This window comes from Chamaea fasciata, unplaced genomic scaffold (genome assembly GCF_029207755.1).
Source record: "Chamaea fasciata isolate MVZ Bird 193981 ecotype frontalis unplaced genomic scaffold, bChaFas1.0.hap1 SCAF_2, whole genome shotgun sequence".
Classification (NCBI taxonomy): Eukaryota; Metazoa; Chordata; class Aves; order Passeriformes; family Sylviidae; genus Chamaea; species Chamaea fasciata.
In genome coordinates, this window is record NW_027094087.1 from 52,284,015 (window position 1) to 52,311,421 (window position 27,407).

Below are 27,407 nucleotides of genomic sequence, written 5' to 3' on the forward strand. Positions count from 1 at the left end.
CTACAGAGCCTAAGCATCTGGCTTTGACAAGTAGCAAACAAAACATTTTTGCCAATTCTTCTGAATGTTGGGATAGCTTTTTATGCCAAACAAAAAGCAGTGGCCAGGTTTTGAAGTTTCCATGGCTTACAACGCATTGAGATAGTGGAATCAGTCCTTGCTTTTATGTTTTTCAAAAGACTGGTTAATGAGAAATACCCTCTAATCTTTTTACGATTAATTTGAATTGCTTTTATGTTACGAGGTACCTAGGAAAACTGTGACAGTGAGCATGAGGGTGGAAGGAGCACAGTGAACAACATAAGGCCTGTGATGGTTCCTGAGTCTGATCTGCAAGTGGTGGCCAGACAGGCAGTGAAGCAGAGAGTGGAGGATGCTCGTCTCCTCTGCTCATGCTCTGTTTCACCAAAGGATGTAGAAGGCAAAATACCTTTGTTCTGTGAGTCAAAGTGCATGCACAGGGTGAGCTTCTGTAACTGTCACACAGATTTCACCAGGTGTTTTTGATAAGACCAAGCCACTGCAAGCAGTGTCCTTGGGGAACTGGGGACAGGGAAGAGGGGATGATGGACAATATTGACATAACACTTCTTGAGGCAGAATTTACAATAAATGCAAATTTGAGTTTAGGCCACATTTGAAATGTGGTGGTTGGGAGACTGTTTTCAGATGGGGTTTTTTTCCCATACACAAGGCCAGGTTATTACTTCAAATGGTAGGAAGTCATAGCAATAGGAGGACACAACAATGGGGGTGTCTTGGTTGTCTTTGTGTGGTGCTTAAACAGGGCACCACCTTCGAAGGGAAGTCTGAATAACTGTTAAGGCTTTGTTTTGAAAGGAGGTGCTTGTGGCACATTTCCATTTATGTTGGGGATGTCACTAACTTATGGAAATGGAAGTGCAAGGAGAGCAGTGTCCTGGGTGTTGCCAGGCCTGTGGGAGGAGGAGGCAAAAGACGATGCCGGGACTAAAATATTCCTCTGACGCTTCTTCCCCAGCATCCCTGGAGTGCAGCCATGAGGCCAAGCAGAAGGGAAGGGAGCAGGAGGGAGAGTTTGCTGTCAGGATAGTTGAGGGGCTGCACCATAATCTTGAAGAGTTGAACTTGCTCATTCATTCTCCTGTTCTGACAAATACAGTATAGAAATGGCTGAAAGCAAATTTCTCGCCTTAAAGTTTTGCTCTTTTGGTTGTGACCCCAGACCTCATTATTCCCAAGCTCTCTAAGCGTGAAACAAAATCAAGTTAATGAATTTTGAATACTGCATCAAATGAACTGGATGCAGTCTAGTGTTACCAAGCAGCCTAAATGCTTCTTATCCGTGCTGTGGTATTGAGAAGGGAGTTTTCTTGTGGTCATAGGAACAGGATCTGCTGTACTGAGCCTGATCTGGTGGGCCCTTCTCCAGGCTCTCCCTGCACTAATGCCCAGCAATCAGGTGTTATATTGAATGTCAGAGAGCCCAAAGCTTTGCAGGCAAGAGAATAGATTTATCCTAGTAGCTTTCATCTAGATCTTTAGTACTTAAAGTTGACTTAAATCATGGACATGAATTTTCATGTTCTTTCCATGAAATCTGACAATCTAGGACTTGTCCCTGACCTTCTCAATCTTTCTCATCACATGACTTCAGCAATTGGAGACAGTCTGTGCTCTCAGTATTTGTTCTGTGAGAAACACTGTCACTTTTTTTTTTTTTTTTTAAATATTTCATTTTCAATTGAATTGAGTGCATTCAGCTGTGGAGTTCCAGTATTGCAGAGCCTGTGATCTGAATGAAAGATAATTCACTTCTGGCTGGCCTATTTCAGTACTAGCCGTCCTGAAAATCAGTGAGTTACTGTAGCACAATTTATAGTCTTAGGTTCCTCACAAGTAGGTAACTAAAATTAAACAATAGTGAAAATATCTGCTTACAGTTCTGTGCCTTTCAAGGTCTTTGTTAGATGCATATTTCAAGTTAAAAGGATTAAATATTAAATGCAGAGAGCCCAGGCCTTTGTGTGCATGCATATAGCTCTTCAAATATCATACAGCTGACATTCCCTGCACCAACTTGTTTCAGGTTTCTGGAAAAGTTGTGATTTTGTTTTCTTGGGCTTTTTGGTTTTATTTGGTTTGGTTTTAACTCCTCCTGGGAAAATAGCAGGTTGGCCAAACTGGGCTAGTTTATGACCTTCTTGGAGAGGCAGTCAGCACACTCTCTACTGTGACCTACTGTGCCAGTGTCAGTGTACTCTGAAGAGCAGCTCAGGCTGTGTGATGGAAGTGTCCTGTGGCTGCAGAGAACTCAAGTTTTAAATTACTTGATTGGGGTAGGAATACTGAGTCAATTCTGCTCTTATATCCCTAGTTACTATTTTCTAAATTGCTGCTCAAAGAGACTGTCAGAAGCCTGATTCATCATCATGGACATAACTCACTGTTAATATATTCAAAGTGTGAAATAATGTTGTAAAGGGTTTTGGCCATATAGACTTACTTGAGAGCACTTCTAGTATATACTTAAGAGCATATGTAGACTGTTGTTGCTTTTACAGGGCTGAAGATAATGTGCATTTATTTTTACTTTTCTACTTTCTCCTTAGGCTTTGTCCAACACTGAGTCTCCTCCTGGTTGTGAGCTGAAACCTACAATGAAACATAATTTTGCTTTTGACAACATGGGCTATGAGGAGAGCTCTGAAACCATGCCCTCTCCACCTTCCCAAGAGCATACTGTGGTAGTCAACATTGTGGGAATGACTTGCCAATCATGTGTGCAGTCGATAGAAGGCCGAATTTCCAAGGTGAAGGGCATTTTGAGGATTAAAGTCTCCCTTGAACAGAACAATGCTGTTATCAAGTATCTGCAGTCGGAAATAAGCCCTGAACAAATTTGCCAGGAAATTCTGGATATGGGCTTTGATGCCAGTGTAGCAGAAGAGAGCTTGACAACAGCGACTGTAGATTTGCCGAGCTTGAAAGAAGCAGTAGTTAAGCTTCGGGTAGAAGGCATGACATGTCAGTCCTGTGTCACCAACATTGAAGGAAAGATTAGGAAACTGCATGGTGTAGCAAAAATCAAGGTGTCACTTGATAACCAAGAAGCAATTATTGCCTACCATCCTTACATCATTCAGCCTGATGACCTCAAGAGCCACATCAGTGACCTGGGGTATGAGTGTACCATTAAAAGTAAATCAGCCCCTTTGAAGCTGGGTGCCTTTGATCTCCAGCGCTTGCAGAATGCAAATCCCAGGGAGACACCTGCAAGTCTTGAGAGAACTGGACTGGATCCGCTGGTGACGGAGATGGGTAGCACAGCAACAGTGACTCTACAGATAGAGGGCATGCACTGCAAGTCCTGTGTCAGAAACATCAAAGGAAATACATCAGATCTTCCCGGCATAAAAAGTATTGAAGTATCTTTGGAGCATAAATGTGCTGTGGTAGAGTATAGCCCAGATTTAATCACCCTGTCAGCTCTGCAGCAAGCTATCGAATCCCTTCCACCTGGAAACTTTAAAGTAAGCCTCCTTAATGGTTCAGAAGCAAATAAAGCAGCATCTCCCTCAGGTGCTTTCACATACAATGTTGTCAGACAGCCACCACAAGGCATGACACATGTGGCTGTTATTAAGATTGATGGCATGACCTGCAATTCTTGTGTACAGTCCATAGAAGGGGCTGTATCACAGAGGCGAGGAGTGCAGCGTGTAGCAGTTTCTCTAGCTGGCAGCACTGGGACCATACACTATGATCCAGCTGTCACTAGTGGAGAAGAGTTAAGAGCTGCCGTAGAAGACATGGGATTTGATGCCTCTTTGCTGACAGGTAACAGTGTTTTTTCTTCTGTGTATAATGTGCCAAGGTGGGTCATGCAACATGTGCATTGAGATTCCTTTCTGGAGAGAAACTCTTAAAATATCACATTGACATTGTCTCTTCTGAATGCCTGGCCTGATCTGACCTCACTTAGCGAGGGAGAGAGGCTTCAGCTGTTAAGCACCTTGTTTCAGCCCTTAACAAGTGGAGCAGTGGGTGTAAGAGCTGAGTTACATTATGAAGCCAAAAGGTCTGACGTACAAAGCCTTTCAAATAGGTCATCCCTATACCCCCCAAAATAGGTTTCCTCCTATGTCCACAGGCTGATGTAAGTAGATCTATCAAACCAAATGTTTGCATTTATGTTCCAGAATACTAAAACCTAAACACTTAATGAAGTATCTTTCATTTAAAACCACTTTTTACCTAGCTAAAACCTCTTTTTAGTTTCTTTAGCCATTGACTTTTATTTCTTGAGTATTTTTTCTTGCCTTACTTCACTAAACCTTTCTTTAGAGCAAGGTAAGTGGCAAAATGCACACACACTTTGGTGGGAACAGTTGCTTTTACATGTTAGCTACAGCAGTGTATGCATTTTGTACATGTGCTCAATGTTTAAAAAGTTTTTTTGATGCACAATCTCCTCTCTCACAAATTTTGAATGTGGCAGTTTTTACCTGCTTCAACTAAACATATTTGCTTTGAAATACTGATGTAGTTTACTTGAAATTAACTAGTTTAATCACAAAAAAACCACTTCCTATTCACTTCTCTCATGGATCCAATCCCTCTGAATCTGTGGTACTACTACAAATTAGGAGGGGCCTGTATGTGGTGTTTAATTATAATTTGTCTGGTTTATAATTTGTTGGTAGGAGACCTTCCACTCCATCTGGAAAAGGAGGGACTTCCCTTGTGTTTAACATGTTTGGAAACAACTCCTGCTTGTTTACACAAACCTCTGCCCAAGGGAGGTAGTTTGTGAACACAGCTGGAGCTGTTGTGTGCCTGTTCAATATCTGGCAAAGAATAAAAATGTTTGCAATAGGCCTGTTTGTGTTCAGGTCTCCGGGGTGCTTCCAATACTCATTTTGCAGTACTCTCAGTGTGAATACTGTGCCATAAAGAGAAACCTGTTGAGAAACTTGTTGTTTTCCTTGTTTGAGATGAAGTGATATGAGTCCTGCATAGATGGCAACAATGACAGAATGGCTGTGACTGGACTACATTCTCTGTGCTGGATAAGGATCCTCTAGATACCAATATATCTTTATCAAGTGGAGGTAGCTGACAGCTCTAGGCATTGAAACTGGAGGAAATGATTTGCCATCTGAATTTGGAAAGCTAGTTCTGTAGAGTTAGAAGGTCATGCAAGTGGTACTGGTGAATATGTATTTTTATAAGCATAGTAACAACCTATATTATTTCCATATAGAGATCTAGGTTATTTTGTCACCTTCTAAACAACTGTGAGCATTTGTGTGGTTGATAAATGTAGCTTGGTTGTACTTTTGCGTCATCCAGTCATACTGTCTATAGTTCAGTGTATTGTGAATTCATTCAAGATACCGCCACTGGAGAACACAGGCGCCAGCCTGATGCCAGCAAAGCTGCTGTGCAGCCTCGAGCTCCAGAGCCTCCTTGCCAAGGAGATGCCTCCAATGCTCTTCCAGACAGTCCTCGCCCTGGTGGGTCAAACCAGCTCAGCGGAGCCACAGAAGAAAAGTGTGTTTTACAAATCACAGGCATGACCTGTGCATCGTGTGTGTCTACCATTGAAAGAAATCTGCAGAAAGAAGATGGTAAAAAATTTAAGATTCCTATAATGAGTCTAATAATAAGGGATGATGGGATGGAAAAGGTCTTCTCTGAGATTAGTAGAAGAGGCTGTCATACAACATCTGGAATTTAAATAGACTTAATGCTCTTTCTTAATGCTAATGTAACTATGTCACTGTTCAACTATCGTATTGCATTAGTGGACAAACATGATGAACATACTTGTAACAGGTTGTAATGTGATAAAAAATTCAAATAAGTCTGAAGACAAGAACATAGAAATGCCTGTCATTTAGTTTTCAGGGCCTTGTTGGTTTACAAAGCAATCCATCTCCTCCAGAGCCGTGACAGCTCAGGCATGCTCAGGCATATTTGTACAAGCAAGTGCAAACAAATGTATGGCCCCACTGCCAGGGTAAGCTTAGGCACAGTGGTGTTTACTGGTCTAGAAGTCTGCAGGCTGGGGCTGCCTTTCCTCTGGCCATGTAGAAGATTAACAGATGAACCTTAGCAATGTCTGATTTCATTTGTGTCAGCATGCCTTTGGGAGTTTTTGCTTATTGATTACTCTCTCCCCAGTCTCCCAGTGGTGGTCTCACTGCCTTGATTTAGAAATCAAAAAAAGCACTAGCTCTTCAAAACAATTTGTTTTTGGCCTTGTGATCTTTATGTTTTGATTTTCAATTCTAAATGTACATTTCTGTGGGCTTTTTTATTTATTATAAAAATAAGGAAGGATGGAGAACAGGAAAATAAAAAGGTCTAGCATTGTGCTGTGGGGCTCATCCCAAACTACAAGAGTCTAGGGTAGATATTGCAGCAGTGGATGTAAAGATTGCTTCCAAACATCCCTTTTGTCTCATTGGATCAAAGCAAAACTCACCTCCTTCCATGTGTAAATCTTGCAATTCCTTTCACTGCTAAAGGGGAATTCAGTGTGGCTGGATCTCTGTAAAAACTTTGCTTTTTGTGAGTAGGGAACAACACTAGAAGGAGGCAGAGAGAAATCATTAAGCTTATAATATCTCTGAGTTGTTACAGTCCTCACTGACAGTCACTTGTAGTATTTTATTTTTCTTTCCCTCAAAGGAGCTACATTATCTAATATTTTTGTTATTGCCACTGCAGGAATTGTTTCAGTGTTGGTAGCATTGATGGCAGGTAAAGCAGAAATAAAATACAAACCAGGACTCATAGAGCCTCTTGAAATAGCACAACTGATCCAGAATTTGGGTTTTGAAGCTACCATCATGGAAAATAATGCAGAAACAGAAGGGCAAGTGGAGCTTCTTGTAAGTAATGTGTATTTGAAATTATATGTTTATTTTGGAAAAGTCGGGTCTGGAAGACTCATTTTCTTGCAAATAGCTCTGCTTGGGCAGTTGTGGCTTCAGCAGCTCAGTTCTGGCTGGTGCCACTATTTTTTTCATAATTGCTGAAAAGACAAAATCAACTTGTCTTAGAAGAACCTATCCAAAAGCACTGAAATAAAAAGTGATAGTTCTATGTACAGATTAGACTTTCCTTAGCAAGCAGAAATGAAACAGAAGTTTTCCATTAAGGCACTTCAGTACAGACTCTGACTAAATGAGAATGTGTCAACAAATATGTATTGCTAATGTTAAGGGCTTTGCATGGAGTTCTACGAACTTTGGGTAAAATCAGTAAAATTAATAAATTGCTTATATGAAGGATGGATTCCTCAAATGCTAATTTTTATTCTCTGACGCATACTTACTGCAAGACAGAGAACAACAGTCTGCTGCTGTGTTAATTGATTGTAAAGTGGTAACATGCCTTATAGAAGCCACAGAAAAATCTAAGAGATGAAGTTAGAAATTCAGAGTTTGGCTTTGGCAATGTACATATAGGTGTTGATAGAACCATATTAGTTATACTTTTACAGTTAATAGCATTTCTGAGTGCTTCCATGCAAATACATGGCTGTGACTATATCTGCTGTCTGCACAATTTTGTAATAAAAGTGGATAGTTATGTTCTTAGCTTTGTATCATTTAAGACATCTCTATAAAACCTTTATGCTGAGGCCTCGTTTCAAGTCCACTTACAAATACTGGGTGAATGTGAGGCAATGCTAACTACCCAAAATTGTCTTTTCTTTAGATTACAGGGATGACTTGTGCTTCTTGTGTTCACAATATTGAATCCAAACTCATGAGAACAAATGGCATATTCTCTGCCTCAGTTGCACTTGCAACTAGCAAAGCTCACATCCAGTTTGATCCTGAAATTATTGGACCTCGAGATATTATGAAAGTAATCAAGGTAGGCTTTGGAAATTTTTTATGTATGGACAATTACATGGTGAAATTTAGAAGGAAATAAAGCAGCTGATATTTGAGAGGTGTCACTGATTTCGTAGATGACATAGTTATTGCCATGTTTTTATGGTCTTGTGGGGAGGCTGCTGTGCTGCACAGGAATGCATAGGCTCCCCAGCTGTTACTTTAAAAACACTCACTAAAAACTACAAAATACACCTTTATTCATCTTTATCTGGCAAAGGTGTCATATATTAATTTCTTGGAATTCTGTATGTAGAATCACAGTCATTTAAGTGAAGTGTTTCTAATTCAGGAAAAAACCCACTTTTTTCTCTTGAGAGTGACAAAGGCTGTAAAAGAACTTTTGCCACAGCTCATGCCACAATTATTACATATTGTACCCACTTGCATCTATTCCCACATCTTTTTGAATGGAAACAGCTTGTGACACAGCCTGATATTAAATGAAAAAATCCTGGTTTACCAGTAACCACACAGATCATAAAATCTACTGTTATCATGGCCCAGATGTGGACGAACCTTTTTTTCTTTTTTTTGTCCCACCAGAAGGGAAGAGATCACATTGTATGAGGTGCATGCAAGTGAGTAGTCAGGAGGACAGCAGAGACTTTGCCTTTCTTGCTCTAGAGTAGTTACTCAGAAAAGAGCTGCTGGACCACAGAACTTCTGCAGCAGCAGTTATTAACATGTTAACTAGTCGACTGTTCAGGCTGGCAGAGTAGTTCTCTAAAGCATACTTTGCCACAGAAGCATTTCATGATGCAGGTAGGAAGTGAAAGTGTGTTCTTGCAAGTGTGCTTTGTGTTTTTAGGGTGTTCGGGCAGGAGACATGGTTCTACTGCAGTAACTCACCCAAGTGTCACTCAAAGCTGGATTTTTGCGTGTATTTGTTTCTGGGATGCTTTGCCTTGCAGTTTGTTGTCCTATGGGTTCAAACGAACTTTAGGCACTTTAATTTTCAACTTCAGGTGTATTTATTAAACTGTAGTGCTAGAGACTTGCTCACAAGGTTGTCTAGCTCCCAGTGCCTTGTGCATTTTAACTTTCTTTGTGGTATGTTCCATATCTCCTGATTATTCCAGTGGAGGTGAAAGGCATATATTTTCCTTTAGGAGGAGTGTGGTAGAATTCCACCTGTCAGTGGAAGCTCCCCATGCCTAAGAACTTGGACGCTTAGTGCATCTATACACTGTTCACGTATAGGTACCAGAAGTCCTTTGCAGTCCAAATTTTGAGTACTGACTGAAATATCCTCTCATTTTGGCAGAATCAAAAAACAAATAGGGGTTGGAACTTATTAAACATGAAACCACTGTCCTTTTCTGATATTTCTTCTAAAAGTAGTGTCATTTAAATGTGTTGTAAGTAATATGGTTACCTTCATCAAAACCAACTTATCTTTTCTTCCCTTTCAATAAAAAGGAAATTGGCTTTCATGCCTCTGTGGCTAAAAGAGCTCCAAATGCACATAACCTGGATCATAAAAAGGAAATACAGCAGTAAGTATTTCTTTTCTCTCTCACTAATGAACATGTCTAGATCATATTTTATAACTCCACTCCCCCCAGCATTCTTCCCAGTTAATTAGATTATTCTTGTGTAAAGCATATTTAATTTTACCATTCGCCATTTGGTTCAAGTACTTTTATTACTTTCATTAGTTTTAGTTTTTAACTGCCAGAAGTCTATACAGTTAAACATGTTGCAGACACCGAAGCTGTTCCAAAATAGTGGATCTTTGCAAATATCCCAAAGCTGTATGTTAGTCCAGTGCTAATAACCCCAGCCCTGCACTACCAGCACAGTTGGGCCTGAGTGGGGTATAAAAAACCCATGGATTTACAGGTTTTCTTTCTCAGGTGGAGGAAATCTTTCTTGTACAGCCTTGGATTTGGTATCCCTGTTGTAGTCATAATGATTTATATGCAAATACACAATGGTGAAGACCATGGATCTATGGTGCTGGAACAGAACCTCATTCCTGGATTATCTATTTTGAATCTTCTCTTCTTTATCCTGTGCACTTTTGTTCAGGTATGTCCATACTACTTCTGAGGGGTTTGCTTTCTCTTCATCTCCCCTTTATGGAATCTGATGTGATGAAGACAGGCTAATGGAAAAATTTAGTGGATTAGGCCTGCTCTCTTGTCTGTACCATGTATGCAGAACAAAGTGGCACTTTGCAAGTTATCCATTCTGTATTTACCCATAGCTCTTACTCCTGCCAAAGTTGCATCAGGTAGTTTCCAAGTGGAGAGGGTAATATTAAAATAAAGAGATACCTGATCATCTGCAAACTAATTGGGTAGCTGTAGGTATAGCCTTTCATTTTCTATGCCTTGTTTGCTTTGCATTGCTGAGGAAAAGGAGGATATTTGCTGATTTTGAGAACAAGGAAGTGCAAATGAGAGGATGTCAATGGAGTCAGTCTCCTAGTAGACCTGAAGTTATATCAGTATCAAATTTGCTTGGGTCAGCAATGCCTTCTCTTATGTACTACATGCTTTTAATTCTGCTATGGGCAGTATTATGTACTCTGTGGTTACTGATCTTAAAATGAGTCTCTCCCTGCTTACACCAACAGTTCCTTGGTGGATGGTATTTTTATGTGCAAGCTTACAAGTCACTGAGGCACAAGACAGCCAATATGGATGTGCTCATTGTACTGGCCACGACAATTGCTTATCTGTATTCCTGTGTGATCCTGATAGTAGCAATCATTGAAAAGGCAGAGAAAAGCCCTGTCACTTTCTTTGACACTCCTCCGATGTTGTTTGTGTTCATTTCACTTGGCAGATGGCTGGAACACATAGCCAAGGTAACTCATCTTCAGACAATATTGTGTATTTATGATAGGAGTAGAATAAACTATTCTGAGGAATTTTGAGTCTGCTGTTTCTGATGTAGTCTATAATATGAAAGGTTGTTTAGAGTTCAGTGTTAAATGCATATCAGGATTTCTATATCTCAATGTATCTTAAATATTAATCTCTGTTTCTTAGGGTAAAACCTCAGAAGCTCTTGCTAAACTTATGTCTCTTCAAGCCACAGAAGCCACTGTGGTGACTCTTGGACCTGGCCACTCTATTGTCAGGTATGTATTTATGAATCAAAATCCCTTCAGCCTGCCTGGGTCACAGACTAGGCTTGATCCAGTGAACCTGAAAGCTGGTGGTATAAGTGACCTGCCTGCTCTACTTGTGTCTTTTGCAGAGAGGAGCAAGTACCTGTTGAACTGGTTCAAAGGGGTGATATTATAAAAGTTGTTCCTGGTGGAAAGTTCCCAGTGGATGGAAAGGTCATTGAAGGCAGTTCTATGGCAGATGAGTCTCTCATTACGGGTAACTTCCTTTATCTTACACAAAGAAGTGAAATCTTCTGGAACTCTTTATTACAAAAGAGCAGACCCAACCCAAACACCACTGTCTGAAGAGCCTCCCACCTTAATGGATGCTGTGGCTTTGTGAGCTTGAATTCAAATTATGCATCTGTGCACACCTTCAGAAACTGAAGGTTTTCCTCTGTTTGGCCACTTACTAACCTACTGATGGGATGGGTAGAGTCATAACAGTATTGTCATTATTCCAGGAGTCTGGTTGGAGTTTCCCCTGGAATGTATTTGTAGAGATGGTACCTTCTCAAAAATAAGTTCTAAAGGATGATGTGGAAATATTGATGAAATGCTGGAGTTTGTATGACAGGGCTCTCTCAATGAACAAGGAGGAGAAAAGAAAGCCTCAAAATTTGATGTTTATTATTTACATCTTCTGAAATTTTCATTTCATTTTGTAAATATAGTAAAGATTCAAAGCATTGTACAATTCTTACAAATAAAGTAAAGGATATAAAAAATTTACATTGGCATTGGATTACTTATTCTAGTTCTGTTTTTACTTTACCTGGGAACAGGGATACCTTTAGCTTCAGAGAACTAGTTGTTATCATTAGCACTAAAAATAGAGAAACTAAAGATGTTCTAGAGCTAGTATTCTTGCAGAGGTAGCAGGAGAACAGGAGGTTTTCCACAGAAAAAACTTTCTGGTCTTTGAAAACTGAGGGTTGTGGAGATGAAGACAGATTTCTCAAACTCCCACTGCTAGGCCAGGTGTTAATGGAGAAATTCCTAGAAGTATTTTTTCCAACCAATTTGCTCCTTGCCCTTTTGAGGGCTGGTATACTGAAAAGTTACGACCAAGGAAACAGCATTTGCTTTGAAATTAATCCTATAAAAAGCTTTATAAAGTATGACACTACTTATCCATGTCTTCAACCAGACAGAGTATGTGATTTCTGGTCATTATTGCTTAGCATACTGGTCTTGCTACCATAGAATGAGCTGTGTGCTAATAGATTATGCTGTTAGGAGTATTGGCTCATTTATTCCTACCTTTTCTTTCCAGGGGAACCTATGCCAGTCGTTAAAAAGCCTGGGAGCACAGTGATTGCTGGTTCTATAAATGCATATGGCTCACTTCTTGTTAATGCAACTCATGTTGGTAGTGATACCACTCTGGCACAGATTGTGAAATTGGTGGAAGAAGCTCAAATGTCAAAGGTAAAAATAATGAAGAAGTAAACCTTATTCACAGATTTTGGTTTATTAAAAAGATTCTATGTTTTGATACTTATGCACTTCAGCAGACTGTGTTTTTCCAGAGCTATTGTGTATTTTCATGAAATCTGCATATTTACGTGTTTTGACCACGAACATGCAAATAACTGTGTTTATTTTTTGTAGGCACCCATCCAGCAACTGGCAGATAAATTTAGTGGATACTTTGTTCCATTTATCATCACCATTTCAACTGTGACATTGATAGTATGGATCACAATTGGTTTTTTAAATTTTGATATTATTAAAAAATATTTTCCTGTAAGTAGTTTTATTATTTTAACTGGATTTTTGTGTTAGGATGTCTTCCAATGTAATTAACATACTTTTGCTAGATAAGGTTGATGTTATAATCACCCTGAGAGGAACTCAGTTAGATAAGAACACCAAGGTTGTGGGTTCAATCTTTGTATGGGCCTTTTAATTTAAGAGTTGGACTTGATCCTTGTGAGTCCCTTCCAACTCAGAATATTCTGTAAATACTTCTGTAAAACATGGTATTTTCTCCACAGAGCAGATAATTACACTATTTAAAATCTTGCTGCGGGTATAAATATATCTTTGCCTTTACCCCTTAGTTCTGCATGGGGTTCTAACAAATGGAAATTGATAACATTTCTGGACTATTGCAAGACGTTGAGCCACTCCTGTTATGTCTGAAATTTTTGTGGGCATTCCTGTTTCTGATGGCAGATAGAGACTGAGCTTCCGTTGTCTTCAGGATGTGTACTTGCTGTGCTCAGCAACTGGGGGGATCTGTATATCTGGAAATAGTGTTCTCCTTTGCTAAGTTTTAAAGGAAATTCCAGCAAGTTATGTTGACATCTGGGAGATGCAGAGCAGAGAAAATGTATGCTTGAGCAGCAAAAAATCCAGAAAATACTGCCATAAACAATTCATAACACTGACCTTTATTTTGCATTACAGTAACAATAATAGATTGATTTTCTGTACGGAAGTTTTCCAGATAAATGTGTTTACTGAAATGACTGTGATTGATTGTACACCTCTGTTATCTGCTGTCGGCAATCTTACATATCTTTTTTTCTTCCCATCTCTTTCCTCTTCTTGCAGAATCAGAGCAAAAATATTTCAAAAGCTGAAATAATACTGAGGTTTGCATTTCAAACCTCAATCACTGTGCTGAGCATTGCATGCCCTTGCTCTTTAGGCCTGGCTACCCCCACAGCTGTAATGGTGGGCACAGGAGTGGCTGCGCAGAATGGTATTCTCATCAAAGGTGGAAAACCCCTGGAAATGGCACATCAGGTCAATAGTTCATTCTGTACTTTTGTAGCTTACCCAGTTATTGCTACATTAAATATAATTCACCAGGAACTCCTGCAGGTCCAAAGAAAGACTGTGGAAAGTTGTTCCTTTTTTTTTTCTCTTTAATTGATTGCTGCTCGTTAAGGTTAAGAAGACAAATCGGACCTTCTTCAAAGTAGTCACAGCAAGGTGTTGAGAGCCAACATATCCTATAGTCTCATGGCTGCTGCTAATGAGGTTGCTAATCCTTTTCATGGTCTTAGAGGTTTTTGATTTTGCACTTTGTTTACCTCTTCTGCAGAAGAGCCCAATAATCCCCTGGGATTTTCTTTCCTCTGAGACCTGTTGTGAAAGGCATATTGTTCATGATCAGTAGTTTAAAATGTAAAATGCAAGGAAAAAAACAAGAATTTTTTGATGTTGTTTTAGTGTATAGACAAGAAAGATAGAAGGGAGGCAGAAAAAACCTTCAAAGACACAAAAATTACGCAAAGGGGAGGAAGAGGTTGAAGGAGAAAGCGGTTTGATGTGTCCACAGCTGCTGAAAAAAAATTAATCAAAACCATGCTGTAATAGGCTGTATTAGACATATGCAGAACATTTTAAGGGAGGAGGATGGTAACAGCAAGTTAACCAGACTGATAATTCTTGTTCTTAACCAGAAGTTTTCCAAGACTCTGGGAAAAAATAAAAAAACCCTGCTAATTAATGCTAGGACTTTTTACCTTTTGGATCCAATCAAGGCTATGGTCAGGGCTTTGAAAATTAGGTGATCTGTTGAATTCTGCAAGGTTGATGTGTTGGAATAGCTGGACATGGAAGAAGTGCCTACTTTGCTAAGTTTGTGGGGTTTGTGTTTCTCTCTGCTGTGTTTATTTTCAGGATTAGAATTGACTTTATCTTTGGGTTCCAGTATATATGGGGCTGTGTTTTTGGTTCATTTCTGATTCCTCAAGATCCATTGGCCTGGCTGACAAGTGATGGCTGAGTTTGGTGAATAGCATGACATCAGTTTTGCTTAGGTTGTTGTTTCTTGAACTTCTTGCGCTCTACATCTTCTCTATCACCAAACCACTGCCTGAGTTCTTTTTCCTCAGTGTTATTGTTAATTGTCTAGAACTGCATTCTAAAAAGCCCTTTTTGCATCATATACCTTATGGGAAAAATGATTAAGGTGCCATTACATGAATCTTGCATGTGAATGCATGTGCTGTCCTTTGTGCATGCATCTCAGTCCTACAATTACACTGTTGTCTGAGATCCTGATATGGCTACAGGATGATCTTGTAGCTTTATGAAGAATGAATAAGAAAGGATAAGGAGACCTGCTATACAGATAGTTCAAGGTACCTACAGGAATCCCTGCCCCTGTGGATTTATTCTGTCTTTGTGTGGATATAGTCAACTGTTTATTAAAGTCTTGATTGTATTTATGTGCCATAAACATACATGCATCCCTGCGCTTGCAAGGCTTAGGCAGTAACCGTGGTTTTTTCTTGCAGATCAAGACTGTGATGTTTGATAAAACTGGGACCATCACCTATGGAGTTCCTAAAGTCATGAGGGTGCTTTTGATGGGAGACACAGCTGTGCTCCCCCTGAAGAAGGTACTGGCTGTTGTTGGTACAGCAGAAGCCAGCAGCGAGCATCCTTTAGGAATGGCCGTCACTAAATACTGCAAAGAGGTACTTACTTAGCCTTCCTCTTTCATCCAGGGCCTGAAGGCATCTGTGAAAATGCAGCAATGTTGTATAAAGTGATCAGGTCCCAGAGGAAAAGGCCTGCCTGGACAGTAACAGGCTGGAAAGCTGGGAGATTGCATGGTTGTGCATCTTGGTCTGGACATTACCAGATCGTGTATTCTAAGCTGTGCTTTTCTGGTAACAGTGTGGAGTTCTGAAGGGAGATCTTGCTAAGTTTATCTTGAATTAATGAGAAAATAAGGAATATATGGAAGATGAATACTTAAAATAACATCATGAAGCAAATGTGTGTGATGACATTTCATATTACCTGACTATAGTCACTTCTATTAGTCACCGCTCATTTGAATAAATTAGGCGAAAGGCTTTAAAGCTTGAATACTAAACTGTAATATTTGTGATTTTCACAAAGGAAGTAATAGATTACTCAAGTCTTTGTAAATTTTACATATCCTCAAAGGTCATTTATATATGCCATATGTTCTTCAAGCTTCAAGAAGTAAAACACAAATCACAGTGAGAATAGGAAGCCTATGTAAATAAACAGTTTATATCTGCTAAGAAAAATGATTAATTGATTTAGGGAAAAATAATTTTATAAAATATATCAAATTTGATAGATCTTTGTGATAAAATTTAGAAGTAAAAGCATTAATTTAGAAGGAAAAAGGGAATATAAGCAACAAACCAGTTGCCTTTCTTGTATTTTACATTTTTTATTTAAATTTTGTTTTAGTACTGTGACAGTTCTGTAGTCATCCCATGCAGCAGTTATTACTGGATCATGGCTTATATGAATTGTAATGCTGTACTGTTGGCTGATGTTCTTACCACCTGCATTGCCATCCCTGTATTTTAAGATCACTGAAAGGTACATATAGTTCCAACTTCCAGAGACAACCCAGAATAACTTGTTTACAAATTAATATTTTCTCCATTTTTTTGTAACTCGTAGGGTCCTGATAATCCCTTTATCTCATCTTGAAGGTATTCACTGACTTATCTCCCTAGCTCAACAGAAAAACCCAGTTTCCCTAACATCCAGACAGATCCCTCCAAGAATTATATACAGTTTTTCACTGTACTCTAATGCATATACAAAAGCTCTGATCCATCCTCCAGCCAGTTGTCTCTGAGGTTAATTAGAAGTTGCATCTTTTAGAAGCTGGATGGCTGAATGTTGAAAGATTTCTTTCATTCCTAGTCTTGGCTGAAATCATGAACCACCAATCTAATTTTCTCATCCTTGAACTACAAGAAAAAGCTGTCCCTTATGGCTTGCTGGTGCTAGGGCTGAGACCTGGTTGTGGTCTGTATGGCTACCCCTTTCTAGAAGTCTAAGCCACAGCACACCAGAGCAATCCTTATTTTTAGTTCTGTGCTGCTGATATTCCTGGCTAGTTTTCAGTTGGTCAGTCATTGTCAAGAGAAGGAATGAGGCCTCTTTTTTGGCAAGAGTAATCTAATATTTGTACCCCATGTGGGCAGCACAGATTGATGATGGCCTCTGGTTACATCTTCAGGAGCTTGGCACTGAGAGCCTGGGATATTGCACCGACTTCCAGGCAGTCCCAGGCTGTGGTATCAGCTGCAAGGTTGGAGGAGTTGAGGCCATCCTTGGCACAGCTGAGGAAGGTCCCAATAAGCTGGATGCTAACAGGAGAGGAGACAGCAGTGGTCCTCTGGGAGATAACGCAGTGATCATGCTCTTGGAATCACGAGGTAAGTGATTATCTGTGCCAGCTGCAGTGTGAGGGAGAACGAATCAACAGCACCAACCACCTACCAGACTGTGTACAAGAGAAAGGTGGATATGGGGCAGAAGAAGGCAAAGAACAGGAGGGACAAAAATGTGCCTTGACAAAAACTGAAGCTCTCTCCACAACTCTTGATCTCTCTCTGCAATTCAGAAACTTAAATGAGAATTAGGTACAGTGATGGGTACTTGAAAATTCCATACAATACATAGACAAAAAGGCATACCCAGCAATGTTCCTTTTGGACAGAAGAATGGTCCAGCAGACAGCAAAGTTTGCCATTTAGCATTAGCTTCCCATTTAGAACAGTTACCTTTAACATATATTGTCTTACTGCAGCTTTTTATGTCCTACCCTTTAGTTCCTTATTAACTTGGATCTTTTGTTTCCTGTTCATGTACCTCTCAAGGCACTTAATTAAAAACAAAAAACTCCAAACATATTCAGCAGATGTAAACCGAAGTGTGCTATATCTGAAAACTGATTTTAGTGCCTGATATTTTTGATTAGGCCAATACATTCAGGTTTGTTTCAGACTGTCTGGAAGCCACTCTGCTATTTTGTAGTGTAGGAGAGAAAGAAAAGGTATTTAAAGGCTTCCTTAAGGAGCTCATTAGTTCTCTTCAGAAGACTGTGGTGCTCTTGACCTTTTTGAGAAAACTATTAGAAGAATTAAATAGAATGAGAACTTCAATCATCAGAACTGTGCCATTTGTGAATGGTGCTAATGTAATATCTTCTCACCTGCTTATTTGGTTCTTGTGAAGTTGGATTGAATTCATAATGAGGTGCACTGTTTGTTAGAACTACACTACTTTTTTCTTGTCAGAAATAGCCTTTATATTTGAAAGTCATTAGCTGTGAGAACAAAGCAGAATGGCATTTACTAAATGCGTGTACTGCGCTTATTCAGTGAAACAATGCCAGCTGACAAAGGCAAACACCAGCAAGTACTTCCATTAAGTCCTGACACAGTTCTGTGTGTAAACAGGCACAGATTGAGTCTTGAAACAGAAAACTTCTATGAGGCTGTCTTCAGGCAGTGCCTCTGCCTAACTTGTCTTCCTCAAACATCTCTGCTTGTGTAGATGCTCACTGCTTTTGAGATCTAATTTTTCTTTTTGTCTGTGCACAAAGGTCCAGAAGCCTCTCAGAAATACTCGGTGTTGATTGGAAATCGTGAGTGGATGCGACGCAATGGCTTGAATATTACAAATGATGTAAATGATGCAATGACAAACCATGAAATGAAAGGACAGACTGCCATACTAGTGGCTATAGATGGTAACTGGTCTTCCTTGGAGTGCCTTAACAAATATGAGTCAATCCTACTGCAGAGCAGATAAAAACAATCTGAAGTTGATCACTGGCTTAGTGTCAAGAAACTACTAATCTTCTAGTGCAGAACTGCTTGTGAACTGTGAAATATCAAGGTGTTCTTAAAAGAAGCTTGTACCACAGAACAGTGTTTATAAGGTTTTGCTGTGTAGGTTTTAATTTAAGAATTAATTTTTGAACCTCCTGTTGTCTAGAATCATGGTTCAAACAAGCAGTGCCAACACGATGCCATGTCCAACCCTTAATTTACATCACATTTCACTGAAGGATCATGGACCAGCCTATCACATCACTGGTTTTAAAACATGCAGTGAATAAACATCGTGATTCATTAGATCAGTCAAGTATAATAGATTAGACTAAATGAGTTTTGTCAGTGGGGTTCTGCTCTATGCCATGCAGTAAGAGGTCCCAGACAACACCTTGATATGAGAAATTATTGCAATGGTGATAGATTGCCAGTGCACCTGTGATCTTGAAATGAGAGGCCAATGATTCATTTACTGAGCAAATATTCTTGGTGCTCCTAGAGAGCAATTTTGAAAGGCATTTGCTTGTGAAGGAAGTGTGGATGTACCTTTGAGCCAACATAATGGAAGGCAGATGCAAGACTTCTCAATTAAAGTAATTAATTCCAGTAGAGATCCAGCCCTGAAAGACTAGTGATATAAAACCAACTCTATATACTTCCTCTTGCAGGCGTGGCTTCAAACATCTGATCTGGGCACAAATACCAACACTTCCTCTGACCCACTATCATATTTGTCCATACCATAAAATATAGAGGTCAGGCTTGTTTAAAAGCTACTCTCCTCCTTGTCTTCCTGATTCCTAAATATCAAAGGTGTTTATTGTTTGATCTGAAACAGGCAAATGATAAAGAGGCCATAAGTGAGAAAGCTGCAGACATGAGTGTCAATATTACTCAGAATGTGTTATTTATTTCACAAGCTGCCACAGTGTGATGGAGGGGGGGGCTCCGTTCTCTTGTTGCCACTTTGCCTCCCACAGCTCTCTCTGACAGAGGATGTTTTTATTTATGCAGGTGTGTTGTGTGGAATGATTGCAATAGCAGACATTGTCAAGCAGGAGGCAGCCCTTGCTGTGCATACACTGCAGAGCATGGGAATAGATGTGGTGCTCCTAACAGGGGACAACAGGAAAACTGCAAAAGCCATTGCTACTCAGGTATCTGCTTCTCTGTGTTTTGAAAAGCTACATGATGAGGTTCTAAAACTCCTGTTTGCCCCGTGAATTTGAAGCAGGAGCCTCAGTTTCCCTGGATACATTTAATGAAGACAAATTTTTCTTGAACTGGACTGAAAATCAGGTCAAGTCCTAGGGCATAGTAGAGGCCAGTGACTGCATTAAGATACAACTGAAGACATGCATTCAGTTCTTCTGCAGAGTAAGGGAGTTTGTTGCAGTAATTGGTTGCTGAGCTGAAGCCTCCAGTTTCCCTTTACTGAAAGGCAGACCTGTTTGGTTAGTGATGAAGGAAAGTTCCTTGAAGGTCCGGTCCTGGTCACAGTTAGGGAATCCACAGTGTGGATTTGTCATTATCTTAAAGGGGTAACGTAACAATATGAATTATTGTTAAGCATAGCAGTCTCAGGGAGGTTGGGTTTATATGAGTTTTCCCTCATCTCAAACTATAAATGAAAAGTTAGATTTTTCACTCTACCTTGCTATGTTTCCACCCTCTCAGTCTTCATGTCCTCTTTCCCTTTGCATTGGTCTGCTTTTAATCTTACCATGTGTCACTTTGCTTTCCTCAGGTATCCCACCACACAGCTGACTCAGCCAGCACTGTGGTGTATGCACGTTCTTCTGTGCTGTGAGGTCTGTTTTGTTTCTCTGTGTGATTTAATCCTCCTCCTATTGGGTTTCACACTTTTGCTTTTGTGTTCAGTTTTGATAAAGTGCTTTCCCACCCAACTTTCTTTGTCAAGGGGAAAAAGTCTTTCAGAAACAAGCTTGAATTTATGGTTCCAGGAACACAGATGAATGTTATAAACAAGCTTAGTTTGTGTCAACCTACATTTTCATTGAATTTTTGGAATGTTCTTTCCAATGGAAGGAAATGGTAAGCAGTTTTAAAAATGTTATAAAATGTTACTTTTTAAAAGGTTAAAAGAGAGCTTCTATCTTATGTGGTGAAAAGCTGCTTCTGCCTTTTGAGGCAGCCAAACAAAGAGTATTATCCCAGCACTATTTAATGCACTCATCCGTTTTTTGATTACAACACTAGAGCCATTGCTAGCAACTCCGCATAAGTTATGATGTGGATGGGTAAAAGCATTTAGCTAGCCATCTGCTTTATTTTTATAATCTCCCTGAGACCTGCACATACTTGTTGTCCCTATGTTTCCCCTGCTGTAATTGCTTGATCATACATGGTTCATGTGTTGCATTATCTGCTTGAAGGCTCTGCAGAGGGATCTGGACAGGCTGGATTGATGGGCTGAGGCCAGTTGTGTGAGGTTCAAAAGGGTGAAGTGCCAGCTCCTGCGCTTGGTTTACAATGATCCCAGGCAGCAATACAGGCTGGGGGCAGAGCAGCTGAAAAGCTGCTCAGCAGAGAAGGACCTGAGGGTGCTGGTTAACAGTGGCTGGACATGACCCAGAGTGTGCCCAGGTGGCCAAGAAGACCAATGCATCCTGGCCTGTATCAGCAATAGTGTGACCAGCAGGACCAAGGGAAGTGGTGGAGTCACCACCCTGAACGTATTTAAAAGACAAATCTTCATTGCTAGGGCAGTGGAGCTCCAGAAGCCATGCAGGACATGATGCTAAGGGCAGAGTATGGTTTGCCAGCATCTCTTCAGTAGGAGGGTGTTGTTATCAATGCTGTTCTTATGCCAAAGGCATGTTGCTCTTCAGTTTTCTGTGTAGCTTGCAAGTGTTGCCTTCACCAGAATCAGTTTGGTTGACATTCCTGTTTCACCTAGAACAGCAAATGGCTCTTCCTTCCAGCATGAAGCACATCACCAACAGGGTGTCTTTCCTTGTACATAGGTTGGGATCAAAAAAGTCTTTGCGGAGGTTCTTCCTTCTCACAAGGTTGCAAAAGTCCAGGAACTCCAGAATGGAAAGAAGAAGGTTGCAATGGTTGGTGATGGAGTCAACGATTCCCCTGCACTAGCCAGAGCTGATGTTGGAATTGCAATTGGAACGGGCACCGATGTTGCCATTGAAGCTGCAGATGTTGTTCTTATCCGAGTGAGCACTACGGTTTTGGCCTGTCCTCTTTTATCACTGACACTCTTCATTTTGGTTTAGTTTTCTGAAGACTGCATGTGAAAAACTTTGAGTGCTCTTCTGTCTTGCAGAATGATTTGCTGGATGTAGTTGCCAGTATTCACTTATCCAAGAGAACAGTTCGAAGAATACGAATAAATCTGATTCTTGCCTTAATTTATAATATGCTTGGAATACCCATAGCAGCAGGTATGTGACTGCCAGAGCTCAGCTTGTCAAAGACAGCAGTTGATCTCTGTGGTGCCTCTTCTAGGATCGATTCTCTGCTCAAGGAACCAAAGACAGGTTCCTAAATTATTTAAAACATGGTAGAAGGACGCAAAATATATACATTCTTTTTTCTTGCCTCTTAGGAATAAATACTTCTAGATGAAATTAAAACTATGCTCTTACTTCATGTAGCAGTACTTGGGGATTAGTTTCTGTATATTGAAAGCCAGCTGTAATCAGATATACCATCGTACCCTAAAAAGGGTGCTCCCTTTTTTATTTGCTCTGAATCATTTTCTCTCCTACTGCTTGTATTCTTTATGCCTCTGTCAGACATTTTCTCATGCTCTAAATTCCTCCTTAAAACTTACTTCAAGTATTCCTTTTTTTGTTTATGAGTAGCTTCTGCCTCCTTTTCCCATACTATTGCCTTGTCTTTCTCTTGCCTTTGCTGTGTTTCATATGTGCAGAATATCTGGAAGGGACAAATAGTCTTACCCTGTGGCTGCAGTCTTGCACCTGTATTGGTGCAAAGGCCATGCCTTGCAATGGAAGGGACATGTTTAGTAATAAGTGAGTAAATACATATATTGATCTAGTTGTGTTTATGGAGGTCTCAGCAGGCTGTGTTGTAGAACTGCTGCTCTGTTCTATGATATGCAGGAGTGGAAATGCCTGTGCTGGGACGAGCAGCTGTGGCTCATGTCCATATGTTTTTTTGCTAGGTGTGTTCATGCCTGTTGGCCTTGTCCTTCAGCCTTGGATGGGATCAGCTGCAATGGCAGCTTCTTCTGTGTCTGTCCTGCTGTCTTCCCTGCAGCTGAAATGGCAAGTTGTCTTGTGTTAATCAGCTGGGGAGCTGTGGCAGTACTGAGGCTGGGACTCCCATGAGACACTACTTTGGGCTTTCTACATCTAAAAGTACCTGAAAGTCCACTAGCTTGGGGTTGTTCTGTCTAATCCTTGGCTCCAAAAGAGACAGGTGTCAGTATTATGAACTCACCTGGACTAAGACAGTATTGCAGTATGCTTTAACTAGCAGCTAAAAGTGTAACTGGATGTCACCTGGGCCCACATGGTGGAGATCAAGTTCAATACCAAGTAAAGTAATGATCAGGAGGTTTTGCTGTATATATCAAACAAACAATTAGTTTGAAAGATGATCCTCCATAATGTAACAACAGATTTTTGAAAAAGTATTTTACCTCCATGGTTTTTTATTTTTGTCTATTTAAAGTAGCCAGAGAGAAACGGGAAAGCAGTGTACTTATTCTTTTGCACCTTGCTGCAGATAAGGCATTTTTCTTTATTCTTTTGGAAGCAAACCAATTTCTGACCTACAGGAAGATTTTTCAAGTTCTCTTCATTTTAATGTTACTTCTTTTGGGTGCTCTTTTTGACAGTTACAGTGGACCTGTTCTTAACAGCATCGAAAGCAAACACCTTTCACGAGTAAGACTTTTCATGGTGTCTGAAATTGGTCCAAACCTTCACATATTTTTACTGTAACTGGGGTCTTCTGTATGTTACAGTATAGTACAGTATAGTATAATACAGGAAATCTGTTACTACATCATGTTTCTAATCCTGCAAATGCTCAATGAGACCACAATATAAATAAAAGTGACATACATACACGTCTGCTTGCAGAATCAGCCCTACCACTACGGGATTTTCGTCCAAAAGGGTTTTACTGTGTAGTTAGTTATCCAAAGGATGAGAAATTTTTAAAGGGATTCCTTAATTCTCCTAAATTCAAATTTCTTTTGACCTTGTGCTGATTGCATTGTGTCACACACCATTTTGGGTAGCTATTAAGAATCCCCTAAAAATATTTGGCTTCAGACTCATGGAAGCTGTATTACAGAATACACTTTAGGACAATATTCTTTCTTGACACTTCAGATCAGGTGAATAGAACTTCAGGTTCCAAAGAACACAATATTGTATATATGTGTGAAGAAGACCACACATACTTGCCATTGCTGGGATTTGACTTAGTATACATTGAATCAGAAAGTGATTTTTGTGTCATTGAGTCCATTCACCTGCAACTGCCTTCTATGAACCTTCTAGTAATTCAGCAAACTCTGAATTTTTATTAAAGAACCTCACTTTGAGAGTCTCTCTCTTTTACTATTGAAATGTCTGAATGCTGTGTGACACACACTCTTATCCATGTAACAGTGTGCCTGAAGTGCGTGGAATCATAGAATCATCTGTGTTGGAAAAGACCTTTAAGGTCATTGAGTCCAATCATTAACCTGGCACCACAAAGTCCACCACTAAAGAATGTCCCTAAATGCAACAGAAGAGTGCTCAATCAGTGGTTATGTGGTCTTGAATGACTGGAAACTCAGATCAGAAACATCTTGAGGAGTGTTCTTCATTTCTCCATCATCCTCCCTTACCCCTCTGTGCTTGTCTTGGCTTGAGAGAATTGGCAGGCTCAAAATTCAAGTACTAATAAAAATTATTTTTGTAACTGATTTTTGAGGCCATTACACTCTTTACACCACACATTTTAAATTAATTGTTTGTGAGCTATTAGATAGGAAACTTAATTTAAACATATGTAATTCATCTACAAATTTATTTTTCTATATAAACACTTTCAATATATTTAGGTTATCAGAAGTTCCTGATATGTTCTAATGCCAGATGCTTCTACATGTTGACTTCTTGTTGTTAATATCTTTTCTCTTTCTCTTCTTAGTTACAAGAAGCCAGACACAGAAAGTTATGAAGCACAAGCTCAAGGCCGCATGAAGCCACTCACTCCTTCTCAAATCAGTGTTCACATTGGAATGGACGATAGGAGGAGGGATTCTTCCAAACCATCTCCTTGGGATCAGACTAGCCAAGTGTCCCTCTCTTCCTTGGCTTCGGACAGGCTGCCAAGACGCAATGGTTTCATTGAGGAGGAGGGGGGAAAGTGGTCCTTGCTCATAAATGGAGCAGATGAAGAACAATACATCTGAAGCACTGGACTCAGTGCAGGGGGAAATGTTCCTCCTCCCCAGTCAGGGGAGGGACTGTCTTATTTCATCAACAGCTTCAGTGTTGTAAGTGAAGTATTCCTTCAGCTCATAAGACAATTGCAGCTCAGCTCAGTGTTGGGTTGTATGGACTGTGGATTTTTTTCAGGTCACCAGTTATTTCTAGTTATGGAAATAATCAGTGGCACTATCATGAACTGGCTTGTTTGCACACAGCATTTAGTGAAATAATGTAAAATTGTAATTTTCAGAGAGTAAAAGAGTTTATCTGTGACTCTTTGCTAGGAACCAAAATTCATTCTTTTCACTCTTTCAAACTTTTTTACTTCAAGACTACATGAAGCAAAAGTATTTTCAGAGCTGCCAAATATTAATTTTTGTCTAAATGAAATTAGCAATGGCATAAGGAATTCCGTGGTCAGAGGCTGAATTTTTACACAGAATCCTTCCTAACTAGTCATGTCACTGTGAGAACTTTGTATTTAGATTCATGGCATTTCCTGGGACCAAAAATGCTTTGTTGTTCCACCTCCTATAACTCACTGTAAGGTCTTTTTCAAAGATTTTCACTTGCTTTGAGGTATTGCATCCTTTTGATGCACATTTCTACTGCTCTTTTTGATTTTCTCTTTTTCTCCATATGAGCGCTTTTCCCCTTTTTCTTGCACAAGAGATCTTCTATGAGTTATCATTATGTTTACAGATATTTCTGTTTAGGACAAACTCCTTTAAGTCGCCAGGAACTGTTCCATTCCTATTGAAGTCCATAAAGGCAGAACGGTTCTGTGTCCCAGTTATCCAAGATACTTTGCTGGACCCTGGGGAGCTCCTTAGTTTTGGGCAGTTGTCTGTCTCTTTCCTTTGACAGAGTGAAGAATTTATGAAGGGTGAGCAAAGGTGGTATTTACCTTGGTATGACTGAGCAGAGCTAGCACTGGTGTGAGTCCAGTGTAGCTGAACAGAGTGAGCTTGTTGCATAACTTAACCCCAGCTTGCTGGTTGCTTAAAATGCAGCTAAAAGTTTAAATTATAAAGGTAGGAAAATGGCCTTAAAGTGGCCTTCTATTTGCCATCATATGAACAAATGACAGGACCTGAACTAAGAAAATTTGTAATTTAAATTTGTATTTATGTTTTGCATTGGTTTTAGTTCCTCTCTTTACTTCAATGAGAAATCAAAGTGCTGGGCAACCATTTTTTTGCTTTAACATCTTTACCAAAGCTTGTAGTAACTTCATCCCTGTGGATGTCAGATTCACCGCTTAACACTTTTTAGAGTCAGGACAGTAGGAATCAACAGCTTTGGTGCACTGGATCCAGTCCCAGAGCGCTGTGTTGTCCAACTGTGTGACTCTGATGTAAGCAGAGTTTTATAGTCTAATTTAGAAACTGAAAGAAAAAGAAGTACTTTGCTAAACAACATGAAATTACTTCTTTTCATTGACTGAAATATAGAGCTGTTCTAACATGGGTCCAAATCCTGCTTCTCTTAATGTAAAAATGAAAAACAAGTCAGAGAGGAAAAGAATTGTTCTCAAAGCATGGGATGTGTCTTCCTATTTTCTCAGCACTGTCTTAAATATAATTACAGATCAGTTTTAAAACTCTATATATGTAGAGATTACTTTCACAGCACACACACTTTTCAAACTTGCCATAGCTGCAGGTCCCTGTGGGAAAGAGGGTCTGAAGTTTTACTATTCTGTGTTTTCTTACCAGTCCTGACAGTAAAAATATGGTGTTTTTTTTTTTAATCAAATAACTGTGTGTTTTTTTCTTTTCTTATTGAGGGGTTCAGAATAAAAAGAGCATAAACAGAGATTGTTAAATTGCAGGGTACATATGCACAAGGGTTTGTGACTGCCTTGTGATCTGTTTCAAGCAGGGTATATAGGAGGGAAAAAGAGACAGTGTTGTTTCATGTTGAGAAAGGTGAGGTTGCAAGCATGTTAAAGGGTAGAAATAGGATTCAAAATCATCTTGGGAAATTGGACAGAACCAGGAAACTTTGCAAACAGGACAGAGAGGAATTAAAGGTCAACACAGTTGAAAAAGGTCAGGTAGTTGTGTGGCATTCATTTTGTGACCCATTCAAACAACACAGTGATGCTGCAAAATGAAGAGAAACATAGAGAGGTATAAAGATTGTGTCACCCATATGACAAAATACCTGATTCTGTTCTGCTCTGGAGAGGCATCAGCTGAAATAGCAGGTTTAGTTTTATATGTCATGCTTGTTAGGTAAAAACAGTTCAGAGAAGAGCAATGAGATTTAACAGAAATCTAGAAAATGTGAGAACATACGTACTATGAGCATGAGAATTATAAGATGGAAGGAGTTGGAGTAGGTTTGCTTACAGAAT

The 27,407-nt window shown here is 39.7% G+C and overlaps 1 protein-coding gene across 2 annotated transcripts; it reads left to right on the forward strand.

The window, feature by feature from the left end:
- The first annotated feature begins 2,624 nt into the window (after window positions 1-2,624).
- On the forward strand, window positions 2,625-27,407 carry ATP7B (ATPase copper transporting beta). 2 transcript variants are annotated; one of them, XM_066176107.1, is made up of 20 exons: window positions 2,625-3,819; window positions 5,376-5,612; window positions 6,718-6,881; window positions 7,714-7,875; window positions 9,318-9,394; window positions 9,755-9,929; window positions 10,480-10,713; window positions 10,898-10,989; window positions 11,109-11,236; window positions 12,296-12,450; window positions 12,634-12,768; window positions 13,582-13,776; window positions 15,279-15,461; window positions 17,003-17,201; window positions 18,374-18,520; window positions 19,620-19,762; window positions 21,593-21,796; window positions 21,907-22,024; window positions 22,771-22,873; window positions 24,762-27,407. In XM_066176107.1, exons 1-20 carry the CDS (start codon window positions 2,640-2,642, stop codon window positions 25,024-25,026), a joined length of 4,296 nt encoding a protein of 1,431 aa, XP_066032204.1. In that variant the 5' UTR covers window positions 2,625-2,639; the 3' UTR covers window positions 25,027-27,407. The 2 variants fall into 2 exon arrangements, with proteins under 2 accessions (XP_066032204.1, XP_066032203.1); XM_066176106.1 differs by having other exon boundaries at window positions 2,640-3,819; window positions 5,484-5,612.

Excerpts from the sequence above, each read along its gene's own strand:
- ATP7B (XM_066176107.1), top strand. The coding sequence starts at position 2,640 with ATGAAACATAATTTTGCTTTTGACAACATGGGCTATGAGGAGAGCTCT. Across the intron at positions 11,237-12,295 it reads AGATGAGTCTCTCATTACGG|GGGAACCTATGCCAGTCGTT; the intron begins GTAACTTCCTTT and ends TTTTCTTTCCAG. Across the intron at positions 22,874-24,761 it reads TCTTCCCTGCAGCTGAAATG|TTACAAGAAGCCAGACACAG; the intron begins GCAAGTTGTCTT and ends TTCTCTTCTTAG.